The following is a 16,400-nucleotide window of genomic DNA, read 5'->3' on the forward strand; positions in this document are numbered from 1 at the left end:
ATCTAAAATGTAGTTTGAATTATACTATATTATTTATAAACAATTACTTTATTCTACTATTTGAAAACCATATTCGTGTTTAATTTTATTTGGACTACAATTGGTCTTTTAAATTTGTTAATAAATATTAAATGATGATATCATATGTATATATAATAAAGTTATATTTTTCATCATTATCTCTTTAGATTTTCTCTTTCATATATGACTTAGGTTCCGTTTACTGAAACCGTATCTGAATTCTGAAATCTGAGTACTGAAACAATTAATTTGCTGAATTTTAAGCACTAAAAAGAAATATATAAATGTCTGAATTTTAATGTTGAACCTATTTATACTATTTGATAATCATTTATAACTGAATGGTTAATAAGTTTAATTTGACAATTTTTCCCTTGCATCTTTTCATCCAAAAAAGAAATAGAACCTATGATTTAATTAGATTAAAATTGTTAGGTATGAAAATAACAATATTTATTTTTAAATCAAATTAATATAAAAGATGAAATATATTATATGAGGAGTATGGAGAAGATGTGAAAGTCATTAAAAATGGAGAAAAGAGAACTAAAAAACTGTTAGATAGAAAATATCAGATTGTTTAATTAGATAAGAATTTTGGACATTTATATATTACGAATTTCCTGCAAATTAATTTGCAGTCAATTGCTCCTCTTTTTGTTTGTGAACTTGTAGATACATCAACAAGGTATGACTTATTTAATTTCTTTTCCTATACGATTTGCTTATGCAAAAATTTTACTTATTGACATTTTGATGATGCATCAATTATTGATTTCTTCCATGTTGCAGACACAAATTATTCCCCCATTTTTCGCACTAGCATTTTCAAGTTTTGTGATTTCTAACATTTTAATTGTGCTTCGTGTGGATTTTGGAAGGTTTCACCACATTGTAAGTTCTCTAGTTCCTCTCACTATTATAATTAATCACAACGGATCTTAGGATATCTTCAAATTTTCGATTCAGCATGCATGCCTTTGGTCATAGGAATAGATTCTGTTGATGATTCATATGTAGAGGTTGCAAAATGGACGGGATAGACGGGATTTGTTTGGGTTTGAAATGAAACTGTTTCATATGGGTTTGGGGCCAACTTTACCCATATGTATTTTGGGACAAACTTGGACGGGATCGCTTTGGGATGGGTTTAGATTGATCCCGCCCAATTCTCAAATCTATTTTCTACATATTGTTTTTTCCTTTAATTCATTTTTTATTTTTTATATAACTTTAAAATTTTTGATTTATTAAATTTCTATTAGTCTTATTGTGAATTTATATTTTCATGAATTCATTTTTTCATCAAATGGGGAATGTAATGCAATTTCCGACAAAATCATATTATCATAAAAAATGATCTTTGAATTAGCAAGTAGTAGCATTGGGTAATCAAATTAGTCCACTGAGCCTGAATAACATTATTGATTTACACTCTAGAATGGATCAATAATTGCTTAAAAAAGACATGACATTTTGGTAAGAATGAACATATATTCTCCCTGGATTAAACCAAAAGAATGAACATTTTGGTTTATTCATATATGAAGTTGACATTTTCACTTCCTCAAAAGCAGGAAAACAAAAAGGCAAAGGAAATAGCTAACAAGAAAATAAACATCCAAGTGCCTTATACTCAGGATTCCCACCAAAAATTGGATTAACAAATAAAGGAAAAGATAGATATATAGCTATATTCCAATAGATATCAAGATGGCCAAGGCACTTATGGTGTTGAATATTTATCCTCATCATTGTCCAAGGATAGCAGGTCTAAATTGACTGAAATGCTGGAAATTCTTGTGGATAATGACTAGGAAAACTGCTAGATTATATTTGCTGGTATGACTAGAAAAACTATTAGAGATAATTTTTGAATAAATTAAATTTTTTGGTGAGATACTTGGGCCCAATGGGTACCCAAGTATTTCCCAAAATTTTCCATCAATTAATGGGTATAATTGGAATTTGTCCTATTTTAAGCCCAATATTAAATTACAATACCCATCCCGCCCAAAGTCCCTATAGGCATGGGTAGTTAATTGGGACTCGGAACAAATTGCCACCTCTATTCATATACATGTATTCAAAATCAGACTTTGTAATACGTCTTTTGTAAAAGCTGGTTTTCAATAGGTTTTTAGAATTGGTTTTAGGTAACTTTACCTTCCTTACAAAAATTAAGTTGATAAAATTTTGTTTCAACCTAAGTTTTTTTTTTTTTTTTTTATCATTTTTTACCCTGAATCCATCATGTGACTTATACATGACCATTTTTTTAAGGACAAAAAGGTGACCCGATTTGTATTCATTTTTACGTATACAAAAATATAAGATCTCACCCAAATTATATTCATTTTTTCCCTAAAAAAGTTAGATCTAACCCGATTCATATCCATTTTTCCACTAAAAGAAATAGGATTTGACATTTTTATACATAAAAAATGACCGCAAGTGGGTCATATGGTGATTTCATGCTAAAAAGTGATTGAAAACTTAAATTGTAACAAAAATTTGCTAACTTGAAATTATAAGGAATGTAAAATGAATCTTTTAAAAGTGAATGATGAAAAAATTTATTTAATAAAATGTGACGGACATTTTGAATGATTTTTTCTTTTATAAATGTGTGCGCATGAGTTGCATGGCATGGGGTAAATTTCTTCTGAAACAAGGTACACCCTTTATGATGCGGTTGCTAGTAGGACCACTTGCACTACTAAGACTAATCTATAAAAAAAAAAAAGGGGGAGGGATTAGAATGAATTTAGACGATTTATTGATAGGTAAAGCCATTTCAGATGATGAAGCTTTCGTAAAAAAAAATAATAACGAAAGGCTAAATTTGTCAGCTCATTAGTTTGACTTTAACTTTTATTATTGACTGTTAGTTTTAACTGAAAAACTAAGAGTGACACTGTAACCCAAATTATAAGAGCGTTATATATAAGTTTTTAAATCACAGGAAAGTCACATGGTAAAACACCAAATCATAGGGGTAAAAGGTAATATTTCCTATCCCAAACAGCAAAGAGACATAAAAAAGCACTCCCTCGACCTCATCCAAATTAATGCACTGTATGGTATGTGTGTAGAGTTTTATCTGCTGCCACGCAGTCGCATGCCTTTGCCCGGATTTGAGTGGTGGAAATGGTTAATACACAGCTATCTATATATCAGTACAGTTTAGGTTTTGGGCTTTCATTTCCTATCCAACAATTTAGCAAATATACTTGCATAAAGTACAAGAAGCAAAGGCACTCTCTTATATCATCCAATTAAGCAAATTCTCAAGCTCACATCACAACACTCTTGGTGTCAAATATAGTACCAGCAGCATTTGTGCTTCTGTTTGCATGGACTGCCATTTTCATGGCCGTTTAAACTATGCTCCTCCAGGTTGCCATTATGCAGGCCACACTCCTTAGCCTTTGCATCCTCCCACCACCACCTTTCTTCTCTCTCGTGTTGCCAAGACAAGACTGTCCTCATGCATGACTCACATCTAGTTGATACATAACCTAGTGAATGCAATGCTTTCACAGCAAAAACATGGCTCACGGGAAATTCTACATATATATCATTCCGATCTAGATTTGCCATAGGGTTCCACTTGACTAGAATGCCAATAGCTCCTTGCTTCCAAGTAATATATGAACTTCAACAGCATCAGGAAAAGCATAATCAATTTGAATCAAATAGTGCTTGTAAAAAATATCAAATAATTTATATATCTCTAGATTCAACCTCCAAGTGTCCAAGATAAATACTTTGAATGGTCGATAGTAATTCGTGTGTAGTCGATGTAAACATCATCTTTAGCATCACTACTAAAAAAAATGCACTTGCAGCATTCCTTAGATGATGGTTACTCACACGGAATTTAAGCTGCAATTCATTTAATAACCGGCATTTTGCTCTTTCCTGAAGCACTTATGTGTGATGAAATCTGTACATGGATCAAAGAGGTTACTGAGGTTAGCTTAGTTTCTCTGTTAACCTGATGTTGCTCTTGCTTGTTTTGTAGGAAAAGTTTTTAACGAGGCTCGAAGCAAGAATAGGATATGCAAAAATTCTTCAGGATACACCGACAGGATGGCAAAGGAAGTCCAGAACTCAGGGAGTGGAGAAATGAAAAAAACAGCAGAAGCTGCTGATGAATTTCTAAATAGGGTAAGAAATGATTAATACTTCTTTTGTAGTTATATAATTCTTCAACACTGCTTTGATTTATCTACGTATTAAATGCGAATGCAGGAGAAAAGTGGTGCTGATGTTTCAGAGTAAGAAAATTTTTGATGCTGCTAAGTTGTTCCACAATGAACACATGTTACACTTCTCATTACAGGTTGAAGTGGTGCATCAGATTGTGATCTTTGTCAATTTTTTTCAACTTTTTGCTGCATCAGGCCCTTGCTAACGAAAATGTGCAAGCATTTGGGGCTCTGTCCTTCCGAAACAGATGTTCATAGAGAGTTTCTGCAAATCCAAGAAAAAAGCTTTATCCATATTAATTGTAGCATGATAAATGGAAAATTTGAAGCATCATTACAGTGGTTTTTTAAGTTCTTTTTATATTAGTTTGGTGATTGTTCCTAGCAGCCTCTTATATTTGTTGGTATGATTAACCATATATAGTTATTCTAGAATTGTATTCGTGATGAATATTTTAATACTGAATATACTTACTGGCTCATTGCTTGTCTTCGTACTTCTGTTAGTTTAATATTGATGTTGCCAAGCGACATAGGAGATACTACTATTACTTATTTTCTAAATCTGGCCACTCATATTTTTTTACACATAAGATATTAGTGTCAAGAGGGCATTCTAATTCCTGTCACTGGTTCGATCTTAATTTTGTAAAGAAAATATGTATGTGCATTCTTAAAATTCCCTTTGGCAGTAAATAGTATTGCAGCTTCGTGGTTGGTTGGATTTGTCACTCGATCACTCTGTAACAACTTCTCCTCTGATTCTTTCAAGGTACATAATGACCATCTTTTTTCATCTTGGACTCCTCTAAGGTCCACAGCTGATCATCTGATTCTCTACATGTTGTTGAAACTCTTCATTTATTGTGGGATAATTGAAGGGTTCCTCAAAGATACATCAATTGACATGATTGGGTTTGCGTTTGAAAAATATACAATCTAACTTAAAATGAACCTTCGTAGCGTGAATTAATAAGACAGATTAAGTGGGATTTTGCTTAATTACGTGACAAGATGGAATTGGTAGGTATAATACAGGAGGGAGTTAAATGTCAGGATCTTCGTGATATACTTTTTACTCATCTGAACGTACGAGCTATTAGGGATGTACGCGAGCCGAGCTACTCGCGAGTAGCTCGGTCAAACCGAGTTCGAGCCGAGTTTTGAGTAGCTCGATTGGCATTCGAGTCGAGTTTCGAGTCTCAAATTTTTGGCTCGAGGTTTGTCGAGTAGCTTGTCGAGCGGGGCTATTTAAATAATATATTTATAATTTAAATAATATATATGTATTATAATTATAAAATGACTATTATGGGTATAGGTTATACGGAATTTACAATATACTCTTCTTTATAATAAAATTTTATAAGGGTAAAAAAGTAATAACATAATTATAAAAATACCTAAACAGAAAAAATTTCTAAAAAATGCCTCAGTTTTTGGTCGAGTTGAGTCAAAAAACTTGATTAGACTCGGCTTGATAAGGCTTGATAAGAGTCGAGTCTTATCGAGTCGAGTTTCGAGTTTAGAGCGAGTACATCGAGTCAAGTTTCGAGTATCAATTTTTTTGGCTCGATCGAGCTCGAGCCAAGGGATATATGAGTCGAGTCAAGCTCGAGTATAGCACTACTCGAGCTTGACTCGGCTCGATTACATCCCTACGAGCTATACAAGTGAATTAAGAATTGCAAATGACATCATTGTGATACTGCTCTGTTAATTAATTCTTTTGGTTGGCTATGGATATTTGCATGGCCATGATGTCGTAACTCCATTACTAGGACAGTTCACTTATGATACCCAGGATAAATATCTATATATGCTAAACAAACTTGATAAATGACAATCAAAAAACATATTCATAAACGTCAACCCTCCCCCTCTCTCTCTCTTGCTCTTTCACGCACCCAATTTCGTTGCTAAATTTTGCACTCTTTTTTATATATATGTTTTTGTGATTGATTTTTTAATTAATTTATTACAATTGTTTGATTTTTTGACTTCGAACCAGCATTTGATTAGTTGCATCTTTCAAACCTTTTACTGAGTTTGAGATATTCACTAATACGACGAAGAGAAGTTCAGGGATTATTTCACTTGATTATATATGTCTAAGGATTAAATTTCTTTCCTTTAGAGGGACCTTAATGCACGGATCGATGCTGGTGCTTTGGCATCTTTGCTTTATCTAGAAGGCTAGCAGTTGTACACCTGCTACCAAAAAACCTAGTGTGTGTGTGTGTATATATATATATATATATAAAATTCTAGATGGAGTACTTCGTGTGGCATTAAAGAGGCATGTGATGGATCAATTGGGCGCTCTGCAGCCTCTGGGCAGCTCTTTCCTCCCCAGGAAATGGACTTTGATGAAGGATATAGATCAAGTTAATAATACAACTGCAGAAAAGGAAGAGACATGTTACATTTTTCTCATGCGCAGATAACTTCTTCTGTTGGGATGCCTTGAATCAGGTCTTCGACCTATGGCAATTCGATTATGTTGCGTTTCCGTGAGTTGTTCGGGGGTCTTCGGTTGGATCTTGGTTTTGGATCTACTTTTGGATCCAGTCCGTTTGGTTGTTTGGTTATATATATATACCTTATATTCATTCTGTAAATAATTCTGATTCGTTCCAAACCTTAATAAAATCTGATTTCCCCCAAAATTGTTCTAAGTATTCTTGATTGTTCTCTTGTTTTGTTGCATCTGTTATAACATCTTCAGTTTTCAATACTCCTGTGGCGAAGATCAAGGACAGCTTGCCTATATCAGAAAATGTAGTAGTGTATTATAAAATTCATTGCGTACTAGTATGATTAATATAATTATTGTTGAATATGAATGATGATCACATAGAATTTGTCAATGCCATTAATTAAAAAGACTGTACGGCTGAAGTTGAGTGCTAGAACCCAACTCGATCGTTGGCACTTGCCAAACCACAAAACCTTTATTCATCTATGGGAATTAAGAAAACATGAACGCTATCCATCACGTTTCGCATGGACCCCAAAAGTAAAACAATCATTTCCAATCAAAAAGCCTTTTCCTTTTGCACCAATTGGAACCAATATATAGCTTAGTAATGGTAGGCCACATGCAGCAACTTGGATCTTAGGCCATATTCCATGTTGTTGAACAAATTAAAGAATCAAATGGTCTTGTATTATCTATCATCCACATGCTTTTCTTTTCTTTCTCCTGTCTTTGTCTTGTTTTCCTCCCCGTTAGGTATTCATTCACCCAATCAATTATACATCCTTTTGTCTCGTAACTTTTGCCGAAAAAAGAAGCTTCCACTATGAATTTCTGTATTTATCCGATCGAACAGATATGCTAGAACCCTCATGGCCTCACCACAAATTTAAACGTATTTATGCACTTGCTAAACCTTCCAGCAGGATACCAAGTAGTAGTACTAGTTAGTGTGATACTGCTTTGTAGTTCAGTCTCTCACCCGATCGAGATCAACTACTAACTAAGAAGAAATACGAGGAAACGCAGGCATGAAGTACTTTACGAGGGCGGGGGGCAAGGTGATTTTAGTTCCATATCCAGCACAAGGCCATGTCACTCCTATGCTCAAGCTGGCTTGTGAACTCGTTTCCCATGGTTTAGAGCCTGTGCTGGTTGTCCCTGAGTTTATCCACCGCAGCATCTCTGCTCAGATAGATAGTATGGAAGGGATTGTTTGTCAGTCCATTCCGGCTGACGGACTAGACGAAGGAAAACCGCGTGACTTTTTCGCCATGGAGATGGCTATGGAGAAGATAATGCCGCTGCATCTAGAAAAGCTTGTTCGACAACTTGATGGGGAACAAGAACAGGATCACGATGAAGGAAGGGTTTCATGTATGATAGTTGACCTACTGGCATCACATGCTATCAACGTTGCCCGTCGATGTGGAGTTAAAGTAGCAGGTTTTTGGCCAGCCACGATGGCTACTTACAGATTGATTTCTGCCATTCCACACATGCTACTCTCGGGCATCATTTCTGAAACAGGTAATCCATCACAATATTATTAGTGGAATGCAATCTTTTATTTGTGAATCATGACTAATTAAGAAACCTTGTCGGCGAGGTCATTTATCTTGTTGGTCCAAAAGAGGAAAGGTCTAGTAAGTAAATTTGTGATGTCCACGTCATTTTGCAGCCATATCATATGGTTTTAATAATGAAAGTCAGATCATCCCTTCTTTCTTGTTGACATAAACAATCAACTGGACTGAAAGATTCTGATGGGATGCTTTACAAATTTGACACGTCTTTGGTCAAAGCATGATCTGCCATATATAAGGATTTTGTTTTTTAAATGGATACGTCTTCTGTTTGAGAGGATATGCAAAATATGTATAATAGGCTAAAGCTCCCCTTGATCTTTGATAGGGGGTATTATACATTTTATTCAATGTTTGTAGTAATAAGTACAGCTTGGTAAAACTTGGGATGTCGGTGATTGGATTTCCCACCGACCAAAAATAGAGGAGAAGGGCTAATTTGTGTAGTTCCATTTCGGAATAGAGTACTATATTCCAATGATAAGATACCCTATTCACAAGTGCTCCAATAAATGATCGATTGTGCAGGTTGTCCTTTGTTAGAAACTCCTATATGCGTTTCCCCGGGTCAACCTTCAATAAGCGCAGCTGAACTGCCATGGTTAATTGGGACTTCAGCTGGAAGAACGTCAAGGTTCAAGTTTTGGACAAAGACCATGGACAGATCGAAGACACTTGAATGGCTTCTGGTAAATAGTTTTGCGGAGGAATGCCGTGGAGGCCAGATCAACGTCCAAAATGTTATCCCAATTCGACCTACAAGTAATACTATGCATTCAAGAACGTCGACCAAGACTGTTGCTAGCTTCTGGGAGGAAGATTTGAGTTGCTTAGATTGGCTAGACAAACAAGCTGTTGCTTCAGTAGTGTACATCTCATTTGGAAGTTGGGTGAGCCCAATTGGAGAGGCAAAGGTGAAGAATCTAGCCGTGGCACTGGAGACATCCGGCAGGCATTTCCTTTGGGTTCTAGGGCCTGCATGGCGTGAAGGTTTGCCGAGAGGTTTCGTGGAGAGAATGTCCAAAGAGGGCGGGCAAGGTAAAATTGTTTCGTGGGCACCGCAAATGGAAGTGCTGCAGCACGAGGCTGTAGGATGCTATCTCACACACTGCGGATGGAACTCAACCGTGGAGGCCATACAATGCAAGAAACGCCTACTCTGCTATCCGGTTGCTGGCGATCAGTTTCTAAATTGTGCTTATATTGTTAAGGCTTGGCGAATTGGAGTAAGGCTCCGGGGGTTTGGGCAGAGAGATTTAGCTGAAGGGCTGAAAAGGGTGATTGAAGATATAGAGATGGATGGCAGAATTCTGGGACTGAATGAGAAGTTGATGGGCAAAGAGGCTACATCTAGAGCAGCAACTAATTTGGCCTCCTTTGTCAACAACATAGTCTCGATGTAAACTTTATTTATTCCCCATTTTGGATACTCTGTCAGTCTATTACTAATTGTAGAGTTATGCATCTTGTTGATGGTTACACTTACATGTCATTTGATTTAGTGTTAGTCACTCACAATATCCATCAACTATTAGTGAATGTTAAATGAGTGAACATATGCTAGCCTCGAAAGTGCATTATAATATTCAAACCCAATATTTGTATGGCCAATTATTCAATTAAATATAAGTCTTAAAATTGTAATTGTCTATTCCGTGCAACTTTGAATAGCTTAAATATAGGGTTAATCACAATTAATCTCCTTAAAGTATATCTCATTTCTCACTTTACCCCTAACCATTTTTTTGTCTCACTTTATCCCCCATTGGACAAAATTATCCCTCTATTATTATAAACTCTTATTTTTCTCTTATTTTTTCCTTTCCCCTGTTGTGCTCCTTTATTTTCTTTGCCTCTTTTTTCTTTCTTTAATTCTTCCTCTTTTCCACAAAAAATCTTCATCTTAATGATTGAAATTAAAAAAGAGGAATTGCAGAGATCTATTTTCTCCTTAAATGATTACAAAATATTCAAATCACTTTCCTAAAATACAATTTTTTTAGCCTTTCAATTCTTTTAATTTTGATTTTTCCTCTTTTCTTTCTAGTTTCTCATTTTATTCTCAAGAAAATATCATAAGATGAAATTGTGACCTGATTAATAATCATCAATTGAAAATTGTGACATGTGGCATCATAAAAAAATCAAAATTAGTTTTTGATGTCTTTTAAATTTTCACCTAGAAATGCAATTACAAATTCAAGATAAAAATTTCCGTTGAGATGGAGTTTTCTATTGGGAAGGATGAAAGAGAGAAGAAAGACAAAAGAGAAAAAGAAATAAAAGAGTGGAAAAAAGATAAATGAAAAGTCAAAATAATGGAAGGGTAATTTTGTCCTATAGGGGGTTAAGTGAGTAAAATTAAAAGTTAGGGGATAAAGTGAGAAATGGGGTATACCTTAAGGGGATTAATTGTGATTAACCCTTAAATATATGATGAATTTGGATCTATTGGCCGAATAATTTTATGTGGACACAATCATGTTATTTAACATAATTATCCGATCTTTGTTTTAACCATTACATTGATGTTGAATAGGGAAAATATCTCCCAGCCATAAATGTGGGGGGAGCCTAGCTGCCCAGCTCCCCTCCCGCTTATATTCGATAGTCACATTTGAAATATACAGATGGACACTTGAAGAACATGCTGTCAAAAAAAGTATTGTTTCATGTAATCCATAGCAGACATGTTAGGCAATGTCATTTTTAGCCATTCGGACTTGCTTAAATCTTAAATATCCGTAATCTATGGTGTAAATTAGTCCTGTACCAAAATTTTACGTTGTAGTTTGAACCTTCTTTAGAATTTGAAGGACGGTTATTTTCTCGACATTGCACACTGCAGATGCATGTTTGATCGTAGCATTTGTCCGTATGCTTTCAATGTATTAATGCGGAATGATTTTAAGCACCTGTCGCAAGCCTGCAAGATAGGGATTGATCCATTTTCAATGGGGTTAGGAACTTGTACGGCAAGTTAAGATTTTGAATTTGGCTTCCAGTTCTTTTAACAAGCACAAAAGAAGTGTTTACATTGTGTATCACAAAATTTAACTCAATGCTCATTTTTTCTTTAATGTGCTTTTGGTTTTGCTGAACACTGGCTCATCTTTTGCTGTACAAACGAAAACTATATAATGTGTAGAGATAGTTTTCACCTTTATGAAGCGTATTTTTTGGTGTTTGTAGACCCTCAACATCTTTTGCTATAAATTTTATATACACTGACAATGTATACACTATTACTATTAGATATATGACACGTGCAAAATTTGAATTTAAAATTCAAAATTTACTCATGTGTCATCAATCAACCGTGATAGTGTATATACTGACAGTGTATATAAAATTTATTATTCTTCTTTCCCTTAATACAATAAAGGAAAAAGGCTCATGGTATATCCTGTGTTGAATCTTTTACCACCTAAAAAGAGAAAGCCTTGTTTTGACCGGTACAACTTGAATCAAGGACTTAGTTACAACTATATGATGCAGTACAAATACTAAAACAATAAATATAGACACTGATACAATGATAATAAAAATACAATAAACATTTACTTTCATTGAAATTTGTGTACAAAAATTTGTGGTGTTTTTATATATTATTGTGTGAATGTTTACGTTTATTCTTCTAATATCTATGGCTCTGTTTGGATTTGAGTGTTTTTCAAATATTGATTTTTCATATACAAATCTATAGTAACACACTCCAAAAACACTACAAAAAACACTCCTTATTATATTTCAAAAACAACTTACAAAAAATTAAAAATTAAAATAATTCTAGGAAAAATCGCCATTTTCGTCCCTAAACTTTTACACTAAAACCAATTTCGTCCTTTATGATTTTTTAAAACCAATTTAGTCCTTCGACTATTTTGAAGTCTCCAATGTAGGACTTTTGCGGCGGCGACACCATATTTTACATATTCTATACAACCAGTGATAGGTATATCTGTTATTTTAAATTAGATTCTTTAATTTAGACGGACTTTGACCATAGTTCTTCTTCTCCGATGAATTTCATTGAAAATTTCATCTGGATTTATTGGAAACTTGCACAAACTCTCTCTCACACACTTAAATCAAGAAACAAAATCCTCCTCCAAACGGGCTAGGGCTTATGGAGTTTATGGAGGCATTGCAGGCTGGAGCTGATGTTAGTATGATTGGGCAGTTTGGTGTGGGTTTCTACTCGGCCTACCTCGTTGTTGAGAAGGTTGTTGTGACGACCAAGCACAATGATGATAAACAATATGTCTAGGAATCTCAAGTAGGTGGATCCTTTACTGTGACGAGGGATGTCAGTGGAGAACCACTAGGATGAAGTTGAGAAGACAACTGAGAAAAAGAGCAAGATGATGAAGAGGAGGAAACCAAGAAGGATGAGGAAGGAGAAGTTGAAGAAGTAGATGAGGAGAAAGACAAGGATAAAAAGAAGAAGAAGAAGATAAAGGAGGTGACAAATGAATGGCAGCAAATTAACAAGCAGAAACCTATTTGGCTTCGGAAGTCTGAAGAGGTTACCAAGGAGGAGTATGCTGCCTTTTACAAGAGCCTGACAAATGATTGGGAGGATCATCTTGCTGTGAAACACTTTTCTGTTGAAGGACAGCTAGAGTTCAAAGCTATTCTGTTTGTTCCAAGGAGGGCACCCTTTGATCTCTTTGATACACGGAAGAAGTTGAACAACATCAAGCTCTATGTCAGGAGGGTGTTCATCATGGATAATTGTGAGGAACTCATTCCTGAATACCTTAGATTCATTAAAGGCGTGATGGATTCGGATGATCTCCCACTAAATATATCTCGTGAGACACTCCAACAGAACAAAATCTTGAAGGTCATCCGGAAGAATATTGTCAAGAAGTGCATTGAGATGTTCTTTGAAATTGCAGAGAACAAAGAGGATTATGCTAAGTTCTATGACACCTTCTCCAAAAATATCAAATTGGGTGTTCATGAAGACAGCCAAAACAGGGCAAAGCTTTCTGATCTTCTCAGGTATTACTCCACAAAGAGTGGGGATGAGTTGGTCAACTTGAAGGACTATGTTACAAGGATGAAGGAAGGGCAGAAGGACATATATTATATAACCGGCGAGAGCAAGAAAGCTGTTGAGAACTCTCCATTCTTGGAAAAGCTTAAAAGGAAAGGATACAAGGTGTTTTTCATGGTCGATGCCATTGATGAATATGCTGTTGCACAGTTGAAAGAGTATGATGGTAAAAAACTTATTTCTGCAACAAAGGAAGGTTTAAAGCTCGATGAGTCTGAGGACGAGAAAGCAACAAGGAAGGAGAGGAAAAAGTCATTTGAGAATCTTTGTAAAGTAATGAAGGATATTCTTGGAGAGAGAGTTGAGAAAGTGGTGGTTTCTGACAGGGTGGTTGATTCTCCTTGCTGCTTGGTCATTGGGGAATATGGCTAGACAGCAAACATGGAAAGGATTATGAAGGCTCAAGCATTAAGGGACACCAGTATGAGCGCTTACATGTCAAGCAAGAAAACAATGGAGATCAATCCAGACAATGGAATCATTAAGGAGCTTAGGAAGAGAGTCGAGAAGATAAGAATGACAAATTAGTTAGAGACTTGGTGCTGCTACTTTATGAGACTACTTTGTTGACCTCTGGTTTCAGCCTTGATGATCCAAACCAGTTTGGTTCAAGAATCCATAGGATGTTGAGACTGGGGCTTAGCATCGAGAACTATGGTCAAAGGTCCATCTAATTTAAAAGGACAGATATACCTATCACCGGTTGTACGGAATATGTAAAATGTAGTGTCGCCGCCGTAAAAGTCCTACATTGGAGACTTCAAAATAGTCGAAAGACTAAATTGGCTAAAAAAAATCATAAAGGACGAAATTGGTTTTAGTGTAAAAGTTTAGGGACGAAAATGGTGATTTTCCCTAAATTCTATTATCTTTTCTTCTTCCTCCAATCACTACCACCTATCACCACAACCTACCACTCCCACTTCCTTTCTTTAACATCACTGTCACCTCCTCCAGTGCCACTCCCGGAAGGCCTTCTTTCTCCCCTTCTCCCTCCTCTCCCTCTCCTTCTCCTTCCTCTTCCCTCCCCTCCCCTCTCCTCCCCTTCCTCAAGACCCAGCAACAGCTTCAACTGTGACCTTCTGAGTGTGGCTAGCAACCAACCTTCCAGTCGCAACCAGATCCCGATTGCATCAGCAATCTCCGGGTGGGTCTAAAGGGGAGGAAGGAGAAAGAGAGAGAAAGAGAGGGAGAGGGGAGGGGAGAAAGAAGAAAGAGAGAGAGAAAGGAGGAGAAGAAGAAATAGGAGGGAGGCGGTGCTGGCAAGGGGAGGAGAGAGGAGAGAGCAGGGAAGAGGAGGAAGGGGAAAAGTGGTGGTGGGTGGTTGTAAGGTTTTATGCAATTTTAAAATACCCCAGTAACACACCAAAACACCATTAAAAATAGTTACAGTAAAAGTTTTTCACATACATTGTTACAATAAAATATTTCAAAAATATTTTCAAAAATAAGCCTATATTTGTTGTGCCATTTTCAATGCTGTATGGTACAATTACCATTGACAATTAAAGAGATAACTGATCTATGAAACTTCTGGCCAAAGTTAAAAAAGAAGTTTGTAATCAGAAAGCAATTATCAGTGAAATTCGAAAAGTAACGCACCACATAGAATTCCCCGAAAATGTAAAATCCAAGAAACACATAATTAGGATTGGTTAGAAGCATACTTTACCAAGTCATATCCTTAAGAAGTCAAACAGTAGACGTGTTCCACTTGGCAATGCTATTCCACTTATTTTTTTTGTCAAAACCATAACATTTCATATTGATTTAAACTTGATATTACAAGTGTATACTTACAAAATAGGCATGCTGCCCTCACTATCCTTTTGCGCTAGATCTTTTATCCAGCCTGGGAAGTTTGTTTCCTATTTTACACCATTAACTAGTTTCAAAGCAAATTTCGCTAGCCTATGACACAACTCACTATCTGTTCTATAGACAAAGGAGAAAGTGCATTGATCAAAAAACTCTCTCAGCTCTTGAATATCCTCTAGTACCACAGCAATGTTGCAGTCATTGCAGTTGTTTGCCATAATACAATCTATCACAATTTTGCAGTCTGATTGTACCTCAATCTTTCTCCAACCTGCTTCTTTGCCTAGTTGCAGAGCTATTTTGATTGCCAGGGCCTCCTCTAGTCTTGGTTCTCCTACCTTTTCCTCTATTATAGCCCAGACTTTTAGAATCTCTCATTTCCAGTTCCTAGCTACGATACTTTTCTTATTCTGATCATTTGCTGGGATATTGCAAGATCTGTGTTTATCTTATACACACCCTCCATTGGTGGTATCCAGCTTCCATGTTGCTGATTGGGAGTTGTTTCAGCAATGCTTCTTTTGCCTTCTTGTTCCTCAGCTTCCTCAAACTCCAACCATTCTTGCTGAACTTTTTTCACAACGTTGATTTCCTCCATCCTTGAATTGTTGAAACTGAACTTGTTTATAGACGAGACCAAGTTGGCATCTACAAATAGGAATTGCAACGACTAGGTGTCCCGCCCCGTTGCCTAAACATCCTCTCGCCTCGCCTTCTCCTGTCCCACCTCCATCCTGCCCCATTTTTCCTATGGGTGCTCGCAGAAAAAAAGTTTATAATAAATAAGAAATATATAATTAATAAAAATATAATCAATAATTTAGTATAAATATATTAATATAGCTAATCAATAATTTACATTAATATAAATATATAATTATTAGTATAAATAATAATATTAAATATGTTATATATGTAATTATAATAAAAATATTATGGCTGGGGACGGGGTAGGGGATATGACGGGATCCCCTACCCCATTTTTTTAACGGAAGGTAAAAATTACCCCCGTCATCCCCATCCCTCTCTCAGGGGAAATTCAATGGCAATTTCGTTCTTTTGAATGGTTGGAACTTGGAACCTTCGTCTTGGTCATCGCCTTAAGAAAGTCTGCCACTTGGTAGATTGGTCTCAGCTCTCTCTCTCTCATCATAATAATACGTGGTGTTTCCACATACCCTTTTGTTGTGTTGTTTGCTTACTTGTTAAGTCTGCCA

The 16,400-nt window shown here is 35.9% G+C and overlaps 1 protein-coding gene and 1 pseudogene across 1 annotated transcript; both read left to right on the plus strand.

Moving 5' to 3' along the window:
• The first annotated feature begins 7,745 nt into the window (after positions 1-7,745).
• LOC113771025 (UDP-glycosyltransferase 82A1) lies at positions 7,746-9,705 on the plus strand. The gene is made up of 2 exons (XM_027315656.1): positions 7,746-8,244; positions 8,829-9,705. Exons 1-2 carry the CDS (start codon positions 7,746-7,748, stop codon positions 9,701-9,703), a joined length of 1,374 nt encoding a protein of 457 aa, XP_027171457.1. The 3' UTR covers positions 9,704-9,705.
• Positions 9,706-12,429: 2,724 nt separating this feature from the next.
• LOC113771026 lies at positions 12,430-14,039 on the plus strand (annotated as a pseudogene).
• The last annotated feature ends 2,361 nt before the right edge of the window (positions 14,040-16,400 follow it).

Source organism: Coffea eugenioides, chromosome 5 (assembly GCF_003713205.1).
Source record: "Coffea eugenioides isolate CCC68of chromosome 5, Ceug_1.0, whole genome shotgun sequence".
Classification (NCBI taxonomy): Eukaryota; Viridiplantae; Streptophyta; class Magnoliopsida; order Gentianales; family Rubiaceae; genus Coffea; species Coffea eugenioides.